Source organism: Gopherus flavomarginatus, chromosome 6, assembly GCF_025201925.1.
Source record: "Gopherus flavomarginatus isolate rGopFla2 chromosome 6, rGopFla2.mat.asm, whole genome shotgun sequence".
NCBI lineage: Eukaryota > Metazoa > Chordata > Testudines > Testudinidae > Gopherus > Gopherus flavomarginatus.
Window position 1 is genome coordinate 11,426,686 of NC_066622.1, and position 22,449 is coordinate 11,449,134.

Consider the following 22,449-nt stretch of genomic DNA (forward strand, 5'->3'; position numbering starts at 1 on the left):
AACCTGTGGAACTCTTTGCCAGAGGATGTTGTGAAGGCCAAGACTCTAATGGGGTTCAAAAAAAGAACTAGATAAGTTCATGGAGGATAGATCCATCAATGGCTATTAGCCAGTGTGGGCAGGGATGGTGTCCCTAGCCTCTGTTTGCCACAAGCTGGGAATAAGCAATAGGGGATGGATCACTTGATGATTACCTGTTCTGTTCACTCCCTCTGGGGCACCTGGCATTGGCCACTGTAGGAAGACAGGATACTGTGCTAGACCTTTGGTCTGACCCAGTATGGCCGTTCTTATGTTCTTAACATTCTCTCTCCGCCTAGCCAAAATGAATGCTGATCTGATCCTCTGACTTGTGCGTCCTGCCCTGCTCTCACCCCTCCTTCCTCATACTTTGCAAGTACTGCTCTATGAAAGGCTAGGGGGGGTTCTAACAACCAGGGTGATGTCATCTCTCTACCTTGTGGCATCAAAGGTAAGTCAGCCTTCCCCCTTTGAACAGCTGGCTCATTGCTGAACAGTGCTGATGTAAAGTCATATGTAAGGGATGACAGAACAAAGTGGTTGGGATGGATGGAGAGCTGGGACCCACAAAGCTACGTTAAGATAATTGAAGAAATTTGAGATGATCCATTTGTCCTCTCCTGAAATGTGATCTGGTTGCCAGAAGCAGCAGCCTGGGAGAGGTTTTTCCATTAGCATTCGTTATTCTGGTTTACTAAAGCAAAGCGAGTTATAGGTGGAACAAATATCAAGCAGAAGTATTTCCTAAAATGTCCAGACTCCGGGGATAGAACCTGTCTAGAATCTGTCTGAGCTGGAGAGCTCGCCATTTGATTCTTCAGAATCTGATTGAATGTGGGGATCAGTAACCTCCCCCATCCCCCCCCAAAAGGGGTCATAAGTGAGTTATGAGGACAGTGCACCCTTTTGGTCAGCATGGACCTGCTCATTTAGGATAAATCTAGCTTTACTGAGTCCTGATCTGCATCACCAACACCAGCGAGGGCAAGACAGCACCTAGGGTGATATTCAGCCCTCGTACAGAAGGCCAACACAAGGCCTATGTATTGCCGACGTCTTCACAATAGGGCTGAAGTGGTGCATGGGGTAAATGTCACCCCTGGAGAGGAATCTTAGCTTCCAGTGGTTAGCTCTCTGCCCCCTTAACAACATATTCTACAGTGGCCCTGATAAAGAGACAGGCTGACAGGTGACAGGCTGCGAACTCATATCCTCTCTTTGGATCCTAAACAGTGAGATAGGGGCTCAGGGGAATGACTGGTGACCTTGTAACACGCTGCTTGCCATAAAGACACAGTGTCCTTTGGAAGTGTATGTATTGCTTTGGAAATCTGGACTCTTGTCAACAGTTTCCAAACAACTTCACGCAGTATTCAGATACAGAGGATGGCTCCGATCACACGATATGGAGTTATCCCTTTAAGAGCTTCAGAATGGGCATGGCAAGACATCCAAGTCAGATCCTGGATCCTTCAGAGAACAAAGACATAGTGTGGACAGCTTTCCTTCCTACAATGCCTAAGCAGAAGGGAAGGACTGAAGATAGGCCTTCTCAAGAGTAATAACAGCAGGAGTGAACTCTGTGTGGTGTTTGCCTACCTGCTGCCAGAGGAAATAACTTAGTAGGTCTCAGCTACGCTGTGATTGTAGGCACTAGTGCAGAGATTATCAGCTAGTACTCTTGGTGAAGCCTGACGAATTCAGTTCCCAGTCCTATATTTATACTAGTGTAAAGGCAAAGGTAACACAAGTGTGGACAATCCTTGGTAATTTAGTATCAGACAGGTTTCGTTTGCAGACACACAGCATTTCACAAATTAAAATGAAGATTTCATGGCAGTTTCCCATAACAAATATTCTGGGTTTGCACCATTTTCTAACTTTCATTTTTATATAATTAATGAACCCTGGCTAAATTCAGAATTCAAGCTAGGCATATTAGCTACTTGAAAAAAAGCCCTGGCTCATGAAATAATAGAATGTCAAGCACTTCTACCGGGCCTTTCAGCTGAAGATGTGAAAGCCCAGTAGAAACAATAAGTAAGCCTCACAATCTGCCCCTGTGTTGTAGCATTGTGATGTCCATTTCACAGAAAGGTAGAGAGACACAGACAAAATGACAGACAAAATTTCAGAAGTATCCTCCCATCTCTCCTGCCTTTTTTAATTATTATTACTATGGACTTTTTTTGGCTCCCGAATAAAGTCCACTTGGTCTAATTTTCAGGAGTGTTGAACATCTGCGCTTCCAACTGAGGTCAGTTGGAGCTGCAGGTCCTCAGCACTTTCTGACAATCAGACCCTACGTGCCTCCAAAGTTGGATGCCCAAAAGCTGGGGCACAAAACGTTAGGGAAAAGTTCTGAAAATTTGAGTCTAGGACCCTTGTCCATGTTCAGAGAGAGAGTCAGTAGCAGAGGGAGGAAAAGAACCCAAGAGCCTTGGCGGCCAGTTAGTGTTATCTATTATTATATTACAGTAGGGTACAGAGGCCCCCATCTGAAACTGGGGCCTCATTGTGCTAGGTACACTACATCCACATAGTAACAGGTGGATTCTGCTACAAAGACCTTGGACTAAATAGACAAGGCAGGCAAAGATGGAAATATTATCCTTTCATTTTACAGATTGGGGAACTGAGGCACAGAGAGATGAAGGGTCCAGGCAGAGCTCTGACAGATATCCTGGGGAGCAGCAGCTACAGGGAGCCAGTTGCAGCAATCTGATTCAGGGCTGTCCAGCCCCAGCACGTTAGGACGGCACAGGGACAGCCCTTATTTATCCCATTAGCAGATGGTCAAGCAGGGATCAGTGAAGGACTGGTCATAGCAGAGCTCCATGCTCCCATGCCCGCTCTGTTCCCTCCCCTTCAGAATGCCAGGAGTGGAGGGGGCAGCTGGCAAAGGAGGAAGCAGAGATGCCTCTACCTGATTTCTATAAGCTTAGGGTTCCTTGTAAGGGGGCCTCTCTGCTGTCTCTCCCCTGGCTGTTTTAAGGCTGCATATGCAGTGCAAAAGAGCCAACCAGAGAACTGACCCTAAGTGACTTGCCTAAGATCACATGGAAAGTCCGTAGCAGAGAAAAGATTGAACAGCGAACTCCTGAGTCCAAGGACAGTGCCTTGACCAGGAAAGCAGCCTCCCCTCTTTCATTATAACCACTTCATAACTCTACCATTTCCCTTTTGAAAAATTTAAACCTGGAAACTTTGCTTTCAGGAAAATGACGGACCCATGGATAGGAGCTGTGCAAGCTTCCTTGCGGAGCTCTGCCAGCGTATCTTAATCCTAACCTGAAACATACTGCTCCTGTTTGTGTCCTCGGCTTCTTTTGCACAGACCGCCAAAAGTGCTGAACTGTGTTGTGGCTTTGCTGCATGACAAACGTTTAATGAGACATTTCCCAGACCTGAAGAAGAGCTTTGTGTTAAGCTCAAAGGCCTGTCTCTCTCACCAACAGAAGCTGGTCCAATAAAAGATATTACCTCATCCACTTTGTCCATCTATAAGAAAGAGACTAACATTACCAAGCTCTTCTTTTGTGATGCAAGCCAGGTTTGTGATGCAAGCCACGTTAACGCTGAGGGTTCTGTCCCTGCTGCCCAACCCCCCCCAAAGTAAAATAGCATTATTTTTTAGGAACCATAGTATTTCAATCTCTGTTTTATCACGGCAATACAAAATAACCACCCTCACATACCTAAAAACACACATATGCTGCAACCCACATGCTACTAGAAGGGAGAGAAACCTATCAGTGAGAGACAGAAGAAAAATCAGTTATTCACATGGTAAGACAGCAGATATGGGTCCCATTTGCTAGCGTGTTGGCTGTTAGCATGCTGTAATAGTACTGTGTGTCAGAATAGTACATCATAATATTTTAAGAAAAACAGACACAGATCCACATTAGCAGCTTTTTCCTGGGGGAGAGTGGGGGAAGAGGGGACAGAGCATTCACTTCAAGTGTTCACGTGTCCAAACAAGCCTCAAGCAATTCCCCATTCATTTTGCTCTGCTGGCTTATCTTTTCACTGCTTTGGAGTGTATTCTTCCTTATCTTGGAAACAAATGGCCTCCATGGAGCGTTCCAAACAGCAAAGCCATTTATCTGTTTGACGTGTTTCCCTGTTTGGTGCCCCAGCCTTGAGACAACTAGCTCCAGCTCTGACAATCTTTAGCTGTGCCTATGGTGAAGAGCTATGCGCCCCACTCACTCCAGGGGTCTGAATCAATTTCTTTGCCACATGTATCATTTACAGCAGTAAATCAAGTCTAATCAATGCTTCCCTCACTTGGTATGGGATGAAGTCTATGTAGATTTTCAGGAAAGTGAAAGGAAAATAAATCAACCCAACAATTAAAAAATCAGTTATTTAATTTGAATAGTTTCAGATACCCCTTTTTGTTGGGAGCTTGGCAGGGGGCATCAGATAGGGTGAAATCTTGGTTCTATTGAAGTCAAAGTAAGAACTTCCATTGACTTCAATGGGCCCAGGATTTTTCTCCTCGTTGTTGATACCAAAGAGCAATTCTACTGTTAAAAGCGATTAGGTAAAAAGACCCCATGCTCTGTAAAGCAGGTGATCTCCCTGTTCATTATACATCACATCCACTGACTTTAGAAACAAAACCAAATTTTCCCACTCTTCTTAGCCCTGGAGAGCCATCACAGCCAAGACTTGGACAGCTGGACTGTATTCCCTCTAGATATCCCCAAGAATAATTCCCAGTTACAGAGCAGTGGGGCTGGCACAGGTGTCACCAAGAGCATAGTTTGGCCGGCAGATCCCCTCTGTCTAGCTTTGGCAGGAAGCAGCACGCCAAGCAGTAGCAAAGCAGGAGTGAGGCTTCGCCACCTGCATCCCTAATCTCTGGAAACATGGGCCCTTAGTAGTGATTGCCTTTGGAAATGATGCAGGTTGTAATAATTGTGCCAAGAACTGGGGGGGGGGCAGGAAATGGGACCTCGCCAGGCTTTCCACTGGAGCAACATAAGGATGCCTCCAAGGGAACCAAACCCAAATGACCACAGGGTTTCCCTGACGGAGGAAGCAGCAGTAGGAAAGGGAAGGGGAAAGCTCAGCTGGGGCCCCTTATTCCTGGGATAACAAGGGATTCCCCTCTTGGATTCCAAGCCCCTATCCAGCTGGATGGCTGTAAATAACCCTCAGTAGCCACTGGTAGCTGGGGATTGGGGAAATCACCACGCTGGCCCTTTGCCTTCTGAAGATCTCCAGCAATGGTGTGATCTTCTCATGGTTAACTACACTGGCTTGAGGGCAGCTTTGCACCAGCAGCACAACACACGGTGGCTGGAACATGAATCGTAGTGTTTAAATACTCCAAATCACTAGTTATATAGGTTAGCATAGACTGGCTTGCTCCACTATCACCAGGCGAATTGCATCTCTGACCTCTCCTAGTCTCTCTGAGTGCACCCCCTCTCTTGGGGTGAAATCAGTTGATTCTCCAACTCTCAGACCGGGCCCTCCAATCTCCTGTGTATCAACCATGACTTACCTCAGCAGGTCTGATTTAGGCCAGTCTCTGCAATTCTGTTCTCTTCAGGACAATGACAGTAGCAATCAGGGAGCAGAAAGCCTCAGTAAAGCAAACGATTATTTATTTAGAACACAAACATTTCAGAGAAAGCACATCTTAAAGATAATAAATCAAACTGTTCACATCTCTCACTTACCAGGTGGTTAACCATCTTGCACAAGGGATATCTGCAAGGACTAATTTCCTGCAGACTCTTTGGCAGACCCTCTCTCTGTGCCAGCCTATTAGGGCTCACTGACAAAGCCCTGGACAGCCCTGGCAACTCACTCCTCTTTGCAGGAATTAACTCCTTTTTTAACTGTTTATTGCTCTTTGCTCTGGGGACTCCCAGCTCTGGCAAAATAGGTTTGCAATTCATGGAAGATGGGAGCTTTGAAGCTAATAGCTTGCCCCACTCTCTTTCAAGTAGATGCTTGGTCTTATCTGGGAAGCCACTGTGTCGTCTTCATGCACAGACCCCATGGAATTTGAGCATTCTAGGCATATAACAGACATTACACTACCTCCAATATTAATTAGATCAAGACAATCACACATGAAATTGCAACAACTCAATATACAACTACTTCTCCCTCGCCTGGTAACCCACAGTGCTCACAACATTGTTACATCTCAGCATTCCTAACGTTACTACATAGCAGTGCCATGGCTGTCCCTCCAAGCATGGCAAGGAGGCAGGAGTGGATGTCAGCAATGGACTGAAAGGAGAGCTTTCTGAGGAGGAAGGTGGAGGTGAAGGAGGATGGCATAGTCCAAAGGATCAGAGAGGAGGTTCCTGGCATGGAGAATGGTGCTGGAAGGGCGGAGGGAGAAGGCATGGAGGCGTGGGAGGCAATTTTTCAGAATCTCGGGTGAGAGTCGGGATGCTAGTGCACCCAACTCACTGTTGTCATAATTTGAATCTAAAGAGGGTCATGTAAGGTATCATATATGAACTGGTAACGTGCTGGTCATAAGCGTCATTGAGTGGTGTATGTACAGGTGATATATGAAAAATTATAAATACAGGCTGGCAACATATTCTTAACATTTGTTTTGCAGAGAGGGCTTATGGCTCCCTCATCCCCTGCTCCAGGACAAAGAAATGTGGTTCTGCCAGCTCGAATGCGTCTCCAATGTAGATTGAGCAAGGAGACAACATGGAAGTATGTTTACATAAAAGTAAACAAAGCCATCAAACAAGCCAATGGTAGAGATAGCCATTTAACTATCATGAGGGGTGGGGAGAGGAGACAAATTAACTTGGTGTCAGCTCCCTACCTGACACAGCAAGCTGAGACACAAGCAGGGCTTTCTGACTTTGAAAACAAAGAGAAACTTGGAGGATATACTCTGAGGCCATGTCTACATCTAAAGTTTTGCAGCGCTGGTTGTTACAGCTGTATTAGTACAGCTGTATAGGGCCAGCGCTGCAGAGTGGCCACACTTACAGCAACCAGCGCTGCAAGTGGTGTTAGATGTGGCCACACTGCAGCGCTGTTGGGCGGCTTCAAGGGGGGTTCCGGGAACGCGAGAGCAAACCGGGAAAGGAGACCCGCTTCGCTGCGGTTTGCTCTCGCGTTCCCGGAGCCACCCAGCAAACCGCAGGGAAGGAGACCTGCTTGCTCTGGGCTCCGGGAACGAGAGAGCAAACCGGGAAAGGAGACCCGCTTCGCCGCGGTTTGCTCTCGCGTTCCCGGAGCCACCCAGCAAACCGCAGGGAAGGAGACCTGCTTGCTCTGGGCTCCGGGAACGAGAGAGCAAACCGGGAAAGGAGACCCGCTTCGCCGCGGTTTGCTCTCTCGTTCCCAGAGCCACCCAGCAAACCGCAGGGAAGGAGACCTGCTTGCTCTGGGCTCCGGGAACGAGAGAGCAAACCGGGAAAGGAGACCAGCTTGATTACCAGAGGCTTCCTCCTTCCACGGAGGTCAAGAAAAGCGCTGGTAAGTGTCTACATTGGATTACCAGCGCTGGATCACCAGCGCTGGATCCTCTACACCCGAGACAAAACGGGAGTACGGCCAGCGCTGCAAACAGGGAGTTGCAGCGCTGGTGGTGCCCTGCAGATGTGTACACCTTCAAAGTTGCAGCGCTGTAACTCCCTCACCAGCGCTGCAACTTTCTGATGTAGACAAGCCCTGAGAAAGCCATTTTGGCATCCTTCACCTGAGGAGGCAAAGAAACAAAGCACTTTGGGCCAGTGATTTCCCTACACCTCCCCTGAATCTCCCCAACTCCCACCCCCGTTTTGTGAACTAGTTACATGCCAATTTAGTGACTGTTTGGAGATTTGAATTGAAATTGAAACATTAATACACACTTTAAAAGCATATACAGTGTATGATAAGATACATGTATCTGAAAAAGTACAATAGATTTGAAAAGTATGAACATAGACTAGCTTCCCTATATGGCTGTTTTTAAGACAATGTCAGTGCATTCATTTCGGCGATGCTGGCCAACCTAATCATTTCAAATGATTTGTAAGCAATGTCTAAATGAGCTCTCCCTGACAGCTAGTGATGAGCTGGGGGGAAAGGCTTCAGGACCAGATTGTATTTACATTCACACCTAATCTACCTAGGTATCCAGCAAACAGAGTTGTGTTGCCAAGTGATAGATTTTGGCTGGGGTTGGGTTACAAACCACTTGAATGCAGGGGGGAGGAGGGAATGAAATGTTGTTCTTATTGTATGAGTAAAGGGCAGTAGAACTTGACTTAGCCTGTGCTGATTGAGGGCATCAAGAAAGAGGGTGGGGACCTGTCCCTCTCTACTGTTTAAAGGCAGAGCTGATTAGGCTCCATAGATAGTCTTTTGTTCTGTTATGTGACCACTGCAGCTGAAATCACTGACAATCAGGTCTAAGTGCTTAGTCCTGCTGTGGGGATAGTGTTCCTGTGGGACAGCGTTTTTGTGGAAGAGACAGCCCAGACTGCACTAGCAGCGAGGTTCCCCCAATGAGAGCTCAGCTGAAATCACTGAGAGCTGGTGGAACCTCAAGAGACCAACTCGCAGAGGTCACAGGGGCAGGTGGCAGCAGAAGGTGACTGCGCAGGGCCATTGGCAACAGAATGGTGAAGTGAATTGTGGCACAATGGACAGCAGTAGCCAGAGCGAACAGTGAGCAGCTGGAGGAATGAGCAAAGTGCCTTCTTGCCCCCCACCTGGGAGGTGAACTCATGTGAAAGCACATCTGAACGCTGAGTATCCACTGACCAAGGACAACACCGGTGAGTGGGGTGCGGTGGAGAGAAAAGTGAGGGGCATGTTAAATAAACATTTGTTTGTTGGACTATATCTTAGTGACTTTGCTCCAGAATGCTACATTTGTGACTGGGAATGGAAACTTATATAAATATATGTTTCCTAGTAGGCCAAGATTTTTAAAATGCATTATTTGCCAAGGTTGTTATCTTACATCGTTGCTATCTTGAGAGATCATTATGTTGGGGAGTTTCTGTACTAAACGTTTTTATTATAATTAATTTTTACATAAGAATGGTCATATTGGGTCAGACCAACGGTCTATATAGCCCACTATCCTGTCTTCCGACAGTGGTCAAGGCCAGGTGCTTCAGAGGGAATGAACAGAACAGGTCATCATCAAGTGATCCATTCCCCTGTTGCTCATTCCTAGCTTCTGACAAACAGGCTAGGGACACTCAGAGCATGGTATTGCATCCCTCCCCATAGCCACTGATGGACCTATTCTCCAAGAATTTATCTATTTTTTTTTTAATCCTGTTACAGCATCCCTTGGCAAAGAGTTCCACGGGTTGCCTTTACGTGTGTGAATTTTTTTTTTTAAACCTGCTATTAATTTCCCTGGGTGACTGCTAGTTCTTGTGTTATGTGAAGGATTAAATAACATTTCTTTATTCACTTTCTTCACATCAGTCAAAATGTTATAGACCTCTGTCATATCCCCCCCTTAGTAGTCTCTTTTCTAAGCTGAAAACTCCCAGTCATTTTACTCTCTCCTCGTTTCATACCCCTAATCATTTTAGTTGCCCATCTCTGTACTTTTTCCAATTCCAATATATCTTTTTGGGATGGGATGACCAGATCTGCACATAGTATTCAAGGTGTGCACATACCATGGATGTATATAGAGGCAATATGATATTTTCTGTCTTATTATATATCCCTTTCTTAATGATTCCCAACATTGTTTGATTTTTTGACTGCCACTGCATATTGAGTGGATGTTTTCAGAGAACTATGCACAATGACTCCAAGATCTCTTTCTTGAGTGTTAACAGCTAATAGACTCCATCATTTTGTATGTATAGTTGAGATTGTTTTCCAATGTGTATTACTTTGCATTTATCAACATTGAATTTCATCTGCCATTTTGTTGCCCAGTCATCCAGTTTTGAGAGAACCCTTTGTAACTCTTCGCAATCTGCCTAGGACTTAACTATCTTGAATAGTTTTGTATCATCTGCAAATTTTGCCTCCTCACTGTTTACCCATTTTTCCAGATCATTTATGAATATGTTGAACAGTAATAATCCCAGTACTGACCCCTCAGGGATACCACTATTTCTCTCTCTCCATTCCGAAAACTGATAATTTATTCCTACCCTTTGTCTCCCATCTTTTAACGAGTTACTGACCCATGAGAGGACTGCCCTCTTATCCCATGAGGGCTTACTTTTCAAAAGTCAATTTAAATTAAATACATTTTTAAAAAATATATATATTTTTAGAAATCTAGACCTGTTATGTATTTTGGTGTAACTTGCATTATCCTAACAAAACATTTGTTTTATTCATATCTGTTTTATATGTTGCAGGTCAAAGTGAGAATGAAAAAGCAAAAAACAATACAACAATTTTTCCACTCAAAGGCCTCAAAAACTAACCAAGGTGAAGAACACATCAAGAATCAAGAATATATCAACATGTCATCTGAAGGTTCAAGTGGTATATCTACATCCGACCAGACTGAAGCACAAATACAGCTGCCTACTGAAGAAACAGTGTCTCCAAAACCTAAAGGCAGTTCCCGATGTTTGTCGGTCAAAGTGTGCCTATTTATTGAAGTTACAAAAGATGGCTACTGGTGTACCTTTTGAAAAATGCTTATGAAGAAGGAAAGCTTCCCAGTGCTATAAGAGCTGGTAAAAGTGGAGGAACTTGGTTTGTCAAACCGATCAGCAAAGCCAATGCTGACAAACTACGTGAAAAGGCTGCAAAACATCAGGCCTCTGGAGTGCATCTACATGCAGAAAGCCTTACAAGCCCACTTTCAAAGCCAATTTTAGAAGTACTTAATGAGCCTGTTAAGGATGCTGGAGACACAACACAGTTCATGCGAACAAATATGGCTGTGGCACCCTACTTTCTATTTAAACAAGAGATACCACACACTGCAAACTGGAGGCCAATGCTAAGTGCATTGTCACTTGTTCATCCTGAAGTTGAACACTGGTTCCGGACAAGCCCAGTAAACGCTCACTATCTTTCTGCAAGCAACTCAGCTGACTGGCTAGAAGCATGCGGTGCAACAGTGAAAGACTCAACAGTTGAAAAAGTGAAGAATTCTCTCACCATATTCAAAAAATTTGCATACGTGGTTGATGAATGCACCAATACAAATAGGCATCAAGTATTAAGTCATTGTGTACGTTATCTTGATGTCAGGGGTAGGCCAGTAGATGCATTTCTAGATGTTCAAGTTATAGAAGACACATCCGCTCCATCTGTGACAACCCACATCTTAGAAGAGTTAAATGCTTGTCAATTGGACCCCAAACAGATGGCAGCTTGTGCATTTGATGGAGCTGCAAACTTCTCTGGAAGACATGGCAGAATACAAGCTTTGCTCAGAGAAAAGTATAACCCTAATCTCTCCTATACACACTGCAGAGGCTATCTACTCCAACTAGCACTAGTATAAGCTGCAGAATCTTCAAAAGACATTTAAAAAGCTATAAATTTAATGTCTTCATTATATTATTTTTTCAGCAAGAGTCCAAAAAGACTGAATATCTTGAAAAATATAGAAGATACATTGGGATTGAAGTTCAGATTAGTCCAACCTGGGAAAACCAGCTGGCTTTCTCATGAGCGATCATTGGCTGTTGTCTTAAAATTACTCCAGCCGTTATTACTGGCTTTAGAAAGTATCTACCAAGATGGGATGGATCTAAGTAGTGAGGCTGGTGGATTACTTTTGCTACTATGTTCAAAGAAGACTATTGCCATTCTTTCTCTCGTAAGTCTACTGTTGAAACCACTTGGGTCATTAAACAATGGCATCCAGGCATCTGCTACAACAGTAGTAGACCTTTGTCCAGCAATAGAAGCTACATTTGGATCAATCTGAGAGCTATCCACTGAAAAAGTACTGGAAGAAGCAAAGACTTCAGTCCAGAAGTTGACTAATTAAGGCATTTATATTGAATCCTTAAGTGAAGAGGACAAGAAGTGTTTCTTAGGACAACTGAAAAAGTATACAGACTTGATTCTTAAAAATCTACAACAGCGACTTCTAGATCCTACTCAACTGCTACGTAGCTTTTACAGATGCCTGTCTTATAAAACACCAACAGTTGAGTGAAATGAAGCACTATCAGCAATAGGGCTGCCATGTGTTCAGGACAGAATAGAGAATTTGAACACAGAGTGGAATATCATATGACAAATGAATGAAGATTTGACTTCCACTTCTTTTTTATCATCACTAGTGGCTCGACCCGATGTTTGTGTTCTGTTTCCTAGGATGAAAAAAGTAGGAATTCATCTCTTGCTACTCCCAGTCACAACAGCTACAGTCGAGCGTTCTTTTTCATCATCGAATAGAATTGTGTGTTCTGAAAGAAGCTGCCTTTTGCCTGATCATGTGAATGAACTAATGAGTATATCAATTGAAGGAATGGAAGTACCGGACACACGAGAAGCCACCGAAGATGAACGCATTGCATTCAAGAAGTTCATTAACTAATTTGTGTGATGATTTTAAAACTTGAGTTAAATCTAATAAAATGGTCATGAAACATTTTTCACTTTTTACTATGGTGCCATACAGCCCACCTTCACCCTCACAGTCTCACCTTTCATTGGCCCTGACACCTCCCTTCCTCATTTCAATTCCCGGGGAAACCACTGCTTTGGTCTCTGTGTGGGATCCTGGCTTACAGATTCACCAGCCATGCTGGAAGAACTGTGGTGAGAAAGCTACTCCAAACAGAAGACTCTAGTATGTTAAGTTAGGTTTCAGTCTTTGAAGCATGTTTACTTTTGTTTGTAACCACTTCTATCCTAAATCCTTCTACTTGGTATCACCTACATATCTGTTATTTGGTAATAAATTTAATAATCTTGTTTTACTACACAGCCACCTCAGTCTTGCTGCATTTCAAACTAACCTGTAAAATCCTCAGCCAAACTAACAGGCTGGTGCTGTGTTCTGTCTCTTTAAAGGAGCAGCAAACTCGGTAAGGTTTTCAGAGTGCTATAGGGAAAGGGTCTGAGCACTCGAAGGAGAAGATTTTTGGGGAATCTTGAACTGAATGGGGCTGTTTCATCACCCTGCAGGGAGTAGTAACCAGGCAAGTGGAAGCCAGGGTGAGGTCACTGAGTTGCAAACAGGCTGATGATATCAGGGCTCTGAGCCAAAACTGCACTGCACTGTAGCAACCAAGGTTAACGAGGAGGTGGTGACACAGCCCCTTACTGGCCTGGGTGAAACCCCAAAGTGTCCCAGAGTTACTATGTTCTATATGTTCCTATCCATACAGTATTTGCTACGTCAGACACTGCAGGTATTTCACTTCAGAAAGGTTCCCTGAGGAGCAGTGGGAAAAGGTCAAGCTATCGTGTGCCTGGACAAACGCAGATTGGTGTCACGTCCTTAGTCACCAGGAGGGTTAATCCTTTGGAACAAAGAGATTTATTTCACAATAAAAGAGGTAGCCAGTTCCTAGAGGGAAACAAACCTGTTTGGAGAACAGGCACACCAGCTCTCCTTGGCAGCCTGCCACAAAATGGGGGAGAGAGAAAACAAAAAACGAAAGCAGCAGACAGACTCTGACATGTACCCTTTAACTTTTGCTACTTGCATTTCCCAACCCGTATTAGTTCAGCTTTCTGAAGCTTGTTTCTAGTAAGTTTCAACATTCACTCTTTTTTTTTTTACCTGTTTTCTCTCTGTCATTCTCAAATGCATCTTGCTTATACCAGCTATATTTTGGATTTAATTGTTAGCAGGGACAGAAAGAAATGCTTAATTGTAAGATGAGGAAGGTTCCACCCTTACAGGAAGAGGAGAAAACAAGTGGCAGTGAAATGACTCACAAGTACCTAGGATTATAAATTCAGTATCGGTAGGGTGAGGGCAGCAGTTCCTACCAACAGAGGTGAAACCGGAGTGTGTGTTGGCACAGAGGGAGACTGCTGACTTTAGAGGTGCGGGGAGTATTGCAACAAGGCTGAAGAATTTAATGTTTTTAAATTGTGACTTCCTATATGCTTTTGTAATTGTAAGTGAAGGTCGAAAACTAAGTGTGGGAAGACTAAATTTGAGATGTGCTGCAGTTTCACAGTTCCCATGAGAGCACATAAATCCTTGTGTTCCTCATCACCAATCTGTTACCGTGGTCCAATGACAGCACAGCACCATCCACTATGCAATAACCATCCCTTTTCAAGAACTGCCACTTACCAATGACAAACTACCAGAAACTCTGCCAAAATCAAATTTGTTTTTTCATTCCCCAAAAATTGGATTTTAATATTAACAACACACACCCACACCTCACACACAAACATGAAAGCAAGAGACCATTCACGCTACCTTTCATCCTGAAGCAACCTTTTATGGGTAAGTCATACCTGGAAATATGGCATTTCTTTTGTAAAACATTAGACTCTTCACTATTATCATGAGCATATTAATAAATATTCTCACAACACCACCTTGAGATAGGCCAGTATTATTATATTTTACTGATGGAGAAAATGAGGCATAGGGAAGTTAAGTGACTTTTTTCAAAGTCACAGTAAATCTGTGGCAGAGCTGGGACTAGAAATTGAGAGTTCTTGGCTTTCATTCCAGTGCTCAGAGCTGTAAACCACATTGTCTCCCCACCTCAGTGGGGCCAGAAACAGCCCTGCAATAGTAACACGAAACAAGATTTTTTCATTTTTGAAAAGGAGACAACCTAGAAACATTTCAAAAATGGACAGCACAGTAAAATAAACAAATACTGAAAGTAGTAAAGAACAATTTATAACAGGACTGTAGAAACAAAAAGCTTATACATAGCATTGCTCGGCCCTCACAATAAAGAAACTCCCTTTATTTTATGCTAACAAAAAGGTGAGGAACATTTATTTGGAACTACAAACAAAAACTGCCAGTGCTGCTTGGATTTTTATGACATTCATCATTCTTTTTAAAGCTGAGAAATTAGTAATAAAATATTTGAAATCCAATAATGTAGTAAAATGTCATTAAAAAATCATGAATATACGGGGCTATTTATCAAGAAGATGTCATCAGCTGAGTCAGTTAAGTGATGGTACAACTATTTTCAGTTATATTTCATTATCTCTCTTTGTTCCATTACTAACCTTAATGAAAACTGTTCCTGAAAGCATTTACTGAAGTTAGGGGATCAAAATTTTACTTTCTGATGAATCACTGATGTACAAAATATATCTAATTATGAGGGTTTGAGAAAGTCTTGTTGATTCTCTTCAAAGCAATCCTGTGTTTAAGAACTGTCAACTGGGTGGGGGAAAAAAACCCAGGAAAAATATCACCTCCTTTTTGCACACATTAGATGTAGGAACAACATCACATTATAGCAATGAGCTGTATTACGTAAAGGGTCAGAGTTTTTCCTAATACGCTTGTTTAGTCTTCATCTTCATTTGTGCTGCCAACGAACAGCAGTAGGTTTTTCTTAGGGGAAACCTCCAAGAAATTTTCTTTTCCAGTTGGATCCTGAGAAAGCCTTTGGGGTTCAACTGCATAATTTGCTCCTTTCTCTTGCAAAACTGTGTCGCTTGCAGTAGCCAATTCTTCAGGCTGTTCTGAAAGCCTAATTGCAGTCTGCATTTTCTTTCCTAATTCCTCTATCAGTTTTCCAGGAACAGATGTAGATTGTAAAGAAGCCTTTGATTTTTCATTACTAACATCTAACGTCAAAGTGTCTGTGTCTTGCCCTAATCCATTGCAGTCAATAAGTGGGGTTGTCCTCTCCTCTTGGAGTGCGCCTTGTAGAGAATTTATTTTCCCATCTTCACTGGCTGAGGACTCTTGTTCATCTGAATCAGAGCTTTCTGTCTCAGATGATAAAGTACTGCTTGATTCTTCAGAGTCACTTGTCTCCAATTCAGAGGAAGGCAGCTGTTGCTTGGAAACTACGCTGACAGCTTTTAACTCACTTTCTTCCTCTTGTACTAGAAGTGCAGCTGATTCCAGCTCTTCTAGTTCAAACCCTAAATGGGCCTTAGTTAGTTTGGCTTTCTGTAAGGATTCAGCAAGTGCTGCTAACTTTTTTGACCTTTAAAAAAGAACAAAACACATTGTTAAACTCTAGAAACAAAATATTTCCCATTTGATAATAAGTAGCAGGGAGCTAAACATTCTTGTTATTCATTTTGTTTGTAAACAACTTCCTTCTTCCCTTACAGAATGGTAACAGAAAAGGTACAGGAAACAAAGATAAAAATGATCCCTTATTCATTCCCACAAGGCTAGAAAAGCAGCTACATAAATCGTCACCTCAGCAAATTTACAGTGAATTTTTCAGAAGAAAGCACACACTTCTTTACAAACTTTGGAGATACATTGTAATGAGAAACACCAACTGCAACTATGATGATGAAGCAACATGAAATCTCTGCAGAGATAGTATCTATTTTTAATGTTGTAAAACTGCGGCGTTTGGCTACCCCAGGGGCTGTCATTAGCTGGTCTGAAACAGCTTGGTAAGGCATGAATCCAGAGGGGACTAAGTCAGTTGGCTTTGTCATATCCCAAATGTAAATAGGGTATGACAAGTTCCTCACAGTATTACCAAAAATACAGTATATTTACAGAATATATTTTGTCAGGTTCTTCTCACTGGGCTACTTGCACTATTTTTTAACTCCTATTTTTCTTCTTTAATGCCCCTTAGTTATCTGATGCCTTCAGAATTATATTACATATTTATCAACCTCTTATTACCCTTCCATTCTTCTCCAAATGGACACAAATTATTGCCGATTAACATACTTCCCTAGTAAATGAGCACCTCCAAAACAGCAATGTTAACAAACCTGGGAAAGATGGTACTGGACTTGGTTTTGTTCAACCGAATGGCATAATTTGTGAAGACAAAGTAATTGTATTAAATTTAATCCATTTAAATGCACAGCAAATGGGAAATTTGCAAAATACAAAAACCTCCCACAAAAAGCGATGAAAGCAGGACACAGATTTTATGGCTAAGAGAAATCTCCTACATCTCTGTTACAAATGTGTACCTCTTCTATGCAAGTCTCACCACTTTACTCTAAACATTATTCACCCTAGGTTCATTCAGTCCTGAATACCATATTCTCAATGGTTCCTTTCTACCGTCATTCTTCTAATCCCATCTTCTTTTCCCTTCCCTCTCCAATTTCTTAAAGCCCACCTCTTTAAGATGACAAATCTTCCCATCTCATCTTTAATGAGTCCCACACCTTCCCTCGGCTGAACTGCTGACACGTGCCAAATAGATATTTATGTTAGGAGTAAGAAAATATGTTGCATTACAAAACCAAGGCTAAGTGAGATGAAGTCCTAAAGTGGTAAGGTTTAAACCAATTTTTTTTTTAAATGGTAGGTTAAAAATACAATCTCTGGGAAAACATTTGCCTATCGGTCTATTTTGAGCCATACATTTAGCAAATAAATATTCATTAAGCCAAAAATAATTAATTTTACTTTAAAAAAGCAACAATACCAAAAATTTAGATTTAAGAACTGATCAGCTGACAATTATCTCACACTAAATTTTCTAAAAATGATCTTTCCTGCTATGTAAAATTTAAAAGAAAAATATGCTGCAACTATGTAACTTATTATGGGCCCTACTTCATATGTGTGTTCTCTCTCCTATCACAGCAGCACCTGTGCACCTGTTTGAGGACGTGTTGCAGAATAAATCAGTAGTAGATTTATTTTAAATTTATTTAGTATTGTACCTAAGAACAAACTAAACAAAAAACCTGCTAGACCCTTTAGGTAAGGCCTACCATAGGGGACAACAGACATGGTAGGTCAACTTTCAGTCTTAGCAAGCTCATTTAGTACAACTGTAGCTGTAAAAATTTCTTCAAGTATTTGAAATTCAGCACATGCTTTACCAGAAAACTGTGCCATAAATTTATAAACAGAGAGAACAAAAAGTAAGAGAATGTCTTGAAATGTGGGAAAAAAGAAAACCAGGTATAAATAGCAAACATACATCCTGTTTCTTACTGTAGAGTTTTGCCTCAGACTATCAATCAACTTTTCACCACTTCCTGCAACAGCAGGTCTACTATAAATCCTGCAGTAACTGACTGGGTTTCATTTCCTCTGCCAAAACCTGCTAACCTGCAAGGCATGACACACTGACACTGGAGCAAGCAGCTGATAATGTAATACATAACTCCTGCAAGGCAAAAGTTAAAGCGCTTGCTCTCTCAGTTGAATGACTTTAAAGATCTTTATATTCTGCTTCCCAGGGGGGATAATTACTCAGTATAACATAGACTGTGCAATTTTTTTCTCCTGAAGGAATTTTATTTAAAAGGTGGGGGAAGGGGAATTTAATGCAGCTTCTTACACATTCTTACAGAGACAGCGTAGCATTTAAAAACAAAACTTGGATTGAAACAGATTATTTGTTAACTTTCTCCATTCAAACCAACCAAAGAACTCAGAAATTCATGTTTATGGAGAGTAATCAAAACCACATAAAAGTTTAAAAACAATTAAAAAGCACTTACCAAAGCTCACAAATAAGCCACACAATTCTCTATGTAATGCCTGATACACATTATCCAAAATTTTCATCAACTATTTAATATACCAATTTACTTCATTAAATAATCCCAGTGCTGTTCAGTCATAACATTTCCCCCAAATCATCTTCAGCAACTTGCATTTTCCTTAAAAGTACAAAGTTACACAGAATCATAGGAACTGCCAGAGCGGATCAGATCAAGGGTCCATCTGGCCTGTTTCTGCCAGAATAGTACCAACTGCTCCACCGGAAGGTGCAAACCCCCCCAGACTGTAACAAAATAACCTGCCCACCTGGTTTATTTCCTGACCCCACTATTGAGAGGTTGGTTTATGCCCTGAGGAATGAGGTTTTATATCCCTTCCAGATCTCCATTTTGAAAAAAACCTCTACATATTCTTGGTAACCATATAAAAATGCAATTCCTTTTCAAATGTTACTAAACTCTTGGCCTCAATGATAATCTGACTGCACAGACTAAATGTACATTGTGCAAAAAATTCCCTTTATAACTTTCAAACATGCACAGTAAACCATGACTGATGCTAAAAGGAGGAATGTTTTTCTCTCTGCTGACTGTTCTTCAACTCCAGGCATGACAGCCCCTCCTTCCTCTCTTACTGCATAAAATTCAAGACAGCTGTTGTCACATGCAATGCCCTATATAATCTTATCCCCATATTACTCTTCGCTCATTTCTTCAAGCTCTTCTTCCCAATATTCTTTGTACTTCCTCTCGTCTTCCAATTCTTCACCTTCTGGTTTCTATCATCCAAATTCTTCCCTGCCAAGTGTACCTCCTCCACAACCCCTTCAAATTACTTCTTAAACCCTCCTAGCCACACAATCCCACCTCCCGCCTTTTTAATATTCTCCACACCCTCCCTTTTCTCAACTCCCAAGACTGCTAGCTCTTTATGGATGAAATATGTCGTATTGAAGTTTGTAGAGGTCCACATAAATTTACAACACTCCATAAATTTTATTATTAATACATAATAATTATCTGTGCCCCAGAGTATCTAAAGCTCAGAGTTCAAGAAGAAAATAGATGGTAATATGTTTTGGCTCCTTCATTTGCATTATGCTACTTAACAAAAATGTAATACTATGGCTATAAAAAAAGGGTTTCTCTCTTTAAAGCAGCAAATACTTGTCCCCACCACTCTTTACGCAATATAAGTACATACTAAACAGTGAGTCCACTTATGAAAGAGTTGGTGTCTGACAGGGGCAGGTCAGGAAGGAATAAATACTCTCCTACAGGATAGGTACAAGGGTGCAACAGAAAATATACTCGCTCTCTGACAGCCTTGGTTTAATTCCTATGAACTGATCTTCTTCAATAGTAATGTAATGATCTTAACTGATTTCCATTGCATAGCTGTTGCTAAAAGATCCATATTAACTCTTCACATTGAAAGTTTTACCAAAGTTGCTGAGAGATGACGTGTTCTCCACCTGCATCATGTGCTACAAGGGAAAGGAGATAAAAATGACACAATGGACTCCACTACTTTCTATAAAAAAAAATAAAATAAAGTAGTTATGAGTACTCCAACTGGATTCGGATATGCTCTCCAAAGACCAACAATTCCACCGGTCCCCTCCTGAACTATGCAGTTGACTTACTGTAACTCTTTATGTGCATGGTTCTGTGGAGCCATTGGCATGCGTACAGCAGACAAACACAAGGGCTCAGTTCTGAGCTGTGGTCAAGAAGTTCTTGGCGCAGCTCAGGACACGGTCGATGTGGGTGCAGACTTTAAGCTACTGTTGCACTCCCCTAATCCTGGGCCCATTTGCGGCAGCCATGGGGCTCTTCTAAGTTCTGTTGACTGCCAGCAACCCCAAAGGGCTCTTCTGGGAGGCAGGATTCATGAGGGTGCAGAGCCACCTTCGATTCAGTAAGGGGATAGTAGCATCTGTACTATGGAGACTCTTTGACACTTAGTGATCCCTATACAGAGGGTGATCCTAGAGCGGCAGTAATGTTAGCGTTGTTAGGACAGCTTTGTGCTGGTGGAGTGCTGCAAAATTGCCCTAATGTACCTGAGAAATAGCCCAAGGAATAACATTTTTGTGGTTGTTGGACTGCATGCGTTTCAGAACCCCACATCTACTAATGTGCATGATGTGTAATCACACAAAAGCAAGGAAATTCAGAGTTCATACTGGCATCCTATTCTTAGTCTGCTAAATGCAGCAGCTCACGAGGTTAAATGACACTGGAGACGTATCTAAGAGCCCTGTGGTACAAACACAAGTGGGATGACTGTATCAGCTTTACCACAGCGTGACCTGCAAATGAAAAAATGGGTTTGTGCCTTTCCCCCACTTCTTTATATCATGTACAAAGAAGGGCTTTTCCCCTGCTTGCCTTGTCTTCCCCCTTTTTCTGGAAGAGAGCCTGAGAACTGGAATAGGAGTTTGTTTAGCACTCACTTAAGGACTAAACGATTCCTTCCTCCCAACTGTGTCAGATATTTGAATTCAATAGATTTTCCACAGTCTGAAAAATCCCTCTTCCTTTCAGTTACTCAGATTTCATTTTCTTGGTGCATGTAATGTCTTACTCCTAGGAGTGCTCCAGTCGTCCATAATCTCTTCCAAGAAAACTAGAGTATACAAAGCTGAAATTTCTAATTGTAAAAAACAAAAAGAAACCACTTCCCATTTTCAGGCCTTCTTTATATATCATAAAGCAGCATAAAAATGCACAATGGCTATTTTTCCTGTGTAGGTTCAGTTTAAATCTTCCCCGCAATTGACTGATTGTGCTGCAATGTTAGCATTATTTAAACTTGATTTTTTTGCATGCTACTGTCTTTTTTATGAATGGTAGATTAAAACAGAACAATGAACAGAAGCAGTACATAAACACCTGATGACAATGCATCTGACTCAGGAATAGGCTGACTTCATCAGCTGCACGCTTGATATTTGAGACAGGTTGGAAAGGTGGTATCAAGAAAAACAAGAACTTTCTATGTTTTAAAGAAGCAGATTCCATAAATGTTATTTAGGGAGCTTCTCAGATCTATATTTTTTTTTATTGTTGTATAGACTGCAAAAACTCTATTGTCTATAGTATTTAAGGACTCTAGGACATTCTTAACAAGCACACTTAGCTATTATCGCATAAAAACACAAACTTTCTGATGAAAAGTTTGGTGGGTTTTTTTAAAAATAATTGTCCACCTTTTAAAGTCCTTTTGCTAAAGCAATTGTTTAATCACTTTCACTGAACTGAAGAATCCCAAGCTCAAAACATAAAGAACAATGTGAACAGAAGCTTTTCAACTGCTGACAACTAGTTAGTTAGATTCTGGATTTGTGATAGAAAGGGTGCCTTTTGGGGGAAGAAAAGGAGAGAGAGAAAGAGAATGACTCCTGATAATATGGAAAGGAAATAATGTAACTCCTCAGCCAACAAAGACAAACCCAACCTGCATTTAAAGTTTGTAAAGCAAAAGTAGGTCTCATCTATCTAAGAATATTTCCTTTATTCTGGATATTTTTTAAAAGGAAAAATATCCTATAGAAAGACCCCAAATTCTAAGCATAGCTGAAGAACCAAGAAACAAATCTACTAAAATAGTACTGTATATGCAATACATTCTCTGAATTGTAGAAGAATTAAGGCAAGTAAAAATCTGATGGTCAGTTATGCAGTTGCCATCAGGGGGAAAAGTTTCTCTCTTCTATTTAAGAGATAAACAGAACTAAGTAGTTGTTAGCACACACCTGTCAATTCACTTTATTTTTAATGAAACAATTCGCTAGCAAGGAGAATTGAATCTCAGGAATCCAGCTAGAGATAGACCATGCCAGTACTAGACATCTGACTCAGTGGAAGACAGCTAAACCACACTGCAGAAATCAC

At 41.8% G+C, this 22,449-nt stretch overlaps 1 protein-coding gene across 5 annotated transcripts in view; it reads right to left on the minus strand.

Moving 5' to 3' along the window:
• Nucleotides 1–14,281: 14,281 nt before the first annotated feature.
• Nucleotides 14,282–22,449, minus strand: part of SHQ1 (SHQ1, H/ACA ribonucleoprotein assembly factor) — a 113,391-nt gene continuing 105,223 nt past the window's right edge. For 4 of the 5 annotated variants that reach the window (XM_050957389.1, XM_050957392.1, XM_050957391.1 and 1 more), the window contains exon 12: nucleotides 14,782–16,085. In XM_050957389.1, coding sequence (XP_050813346.1) covers nucleotides 15,434–16,085 — 652 coding nt within the window. In that variant the 3' untranslated portion in view covers nucleotides 14,782–15,433. Of the gene's footprint in view, nucleotides 14,685–14,781; nucleotides 16,086–22,449 lie in introns of those variants that run through there. The other variant, XR_007774956.1, reaches the window with a different exon arrangement.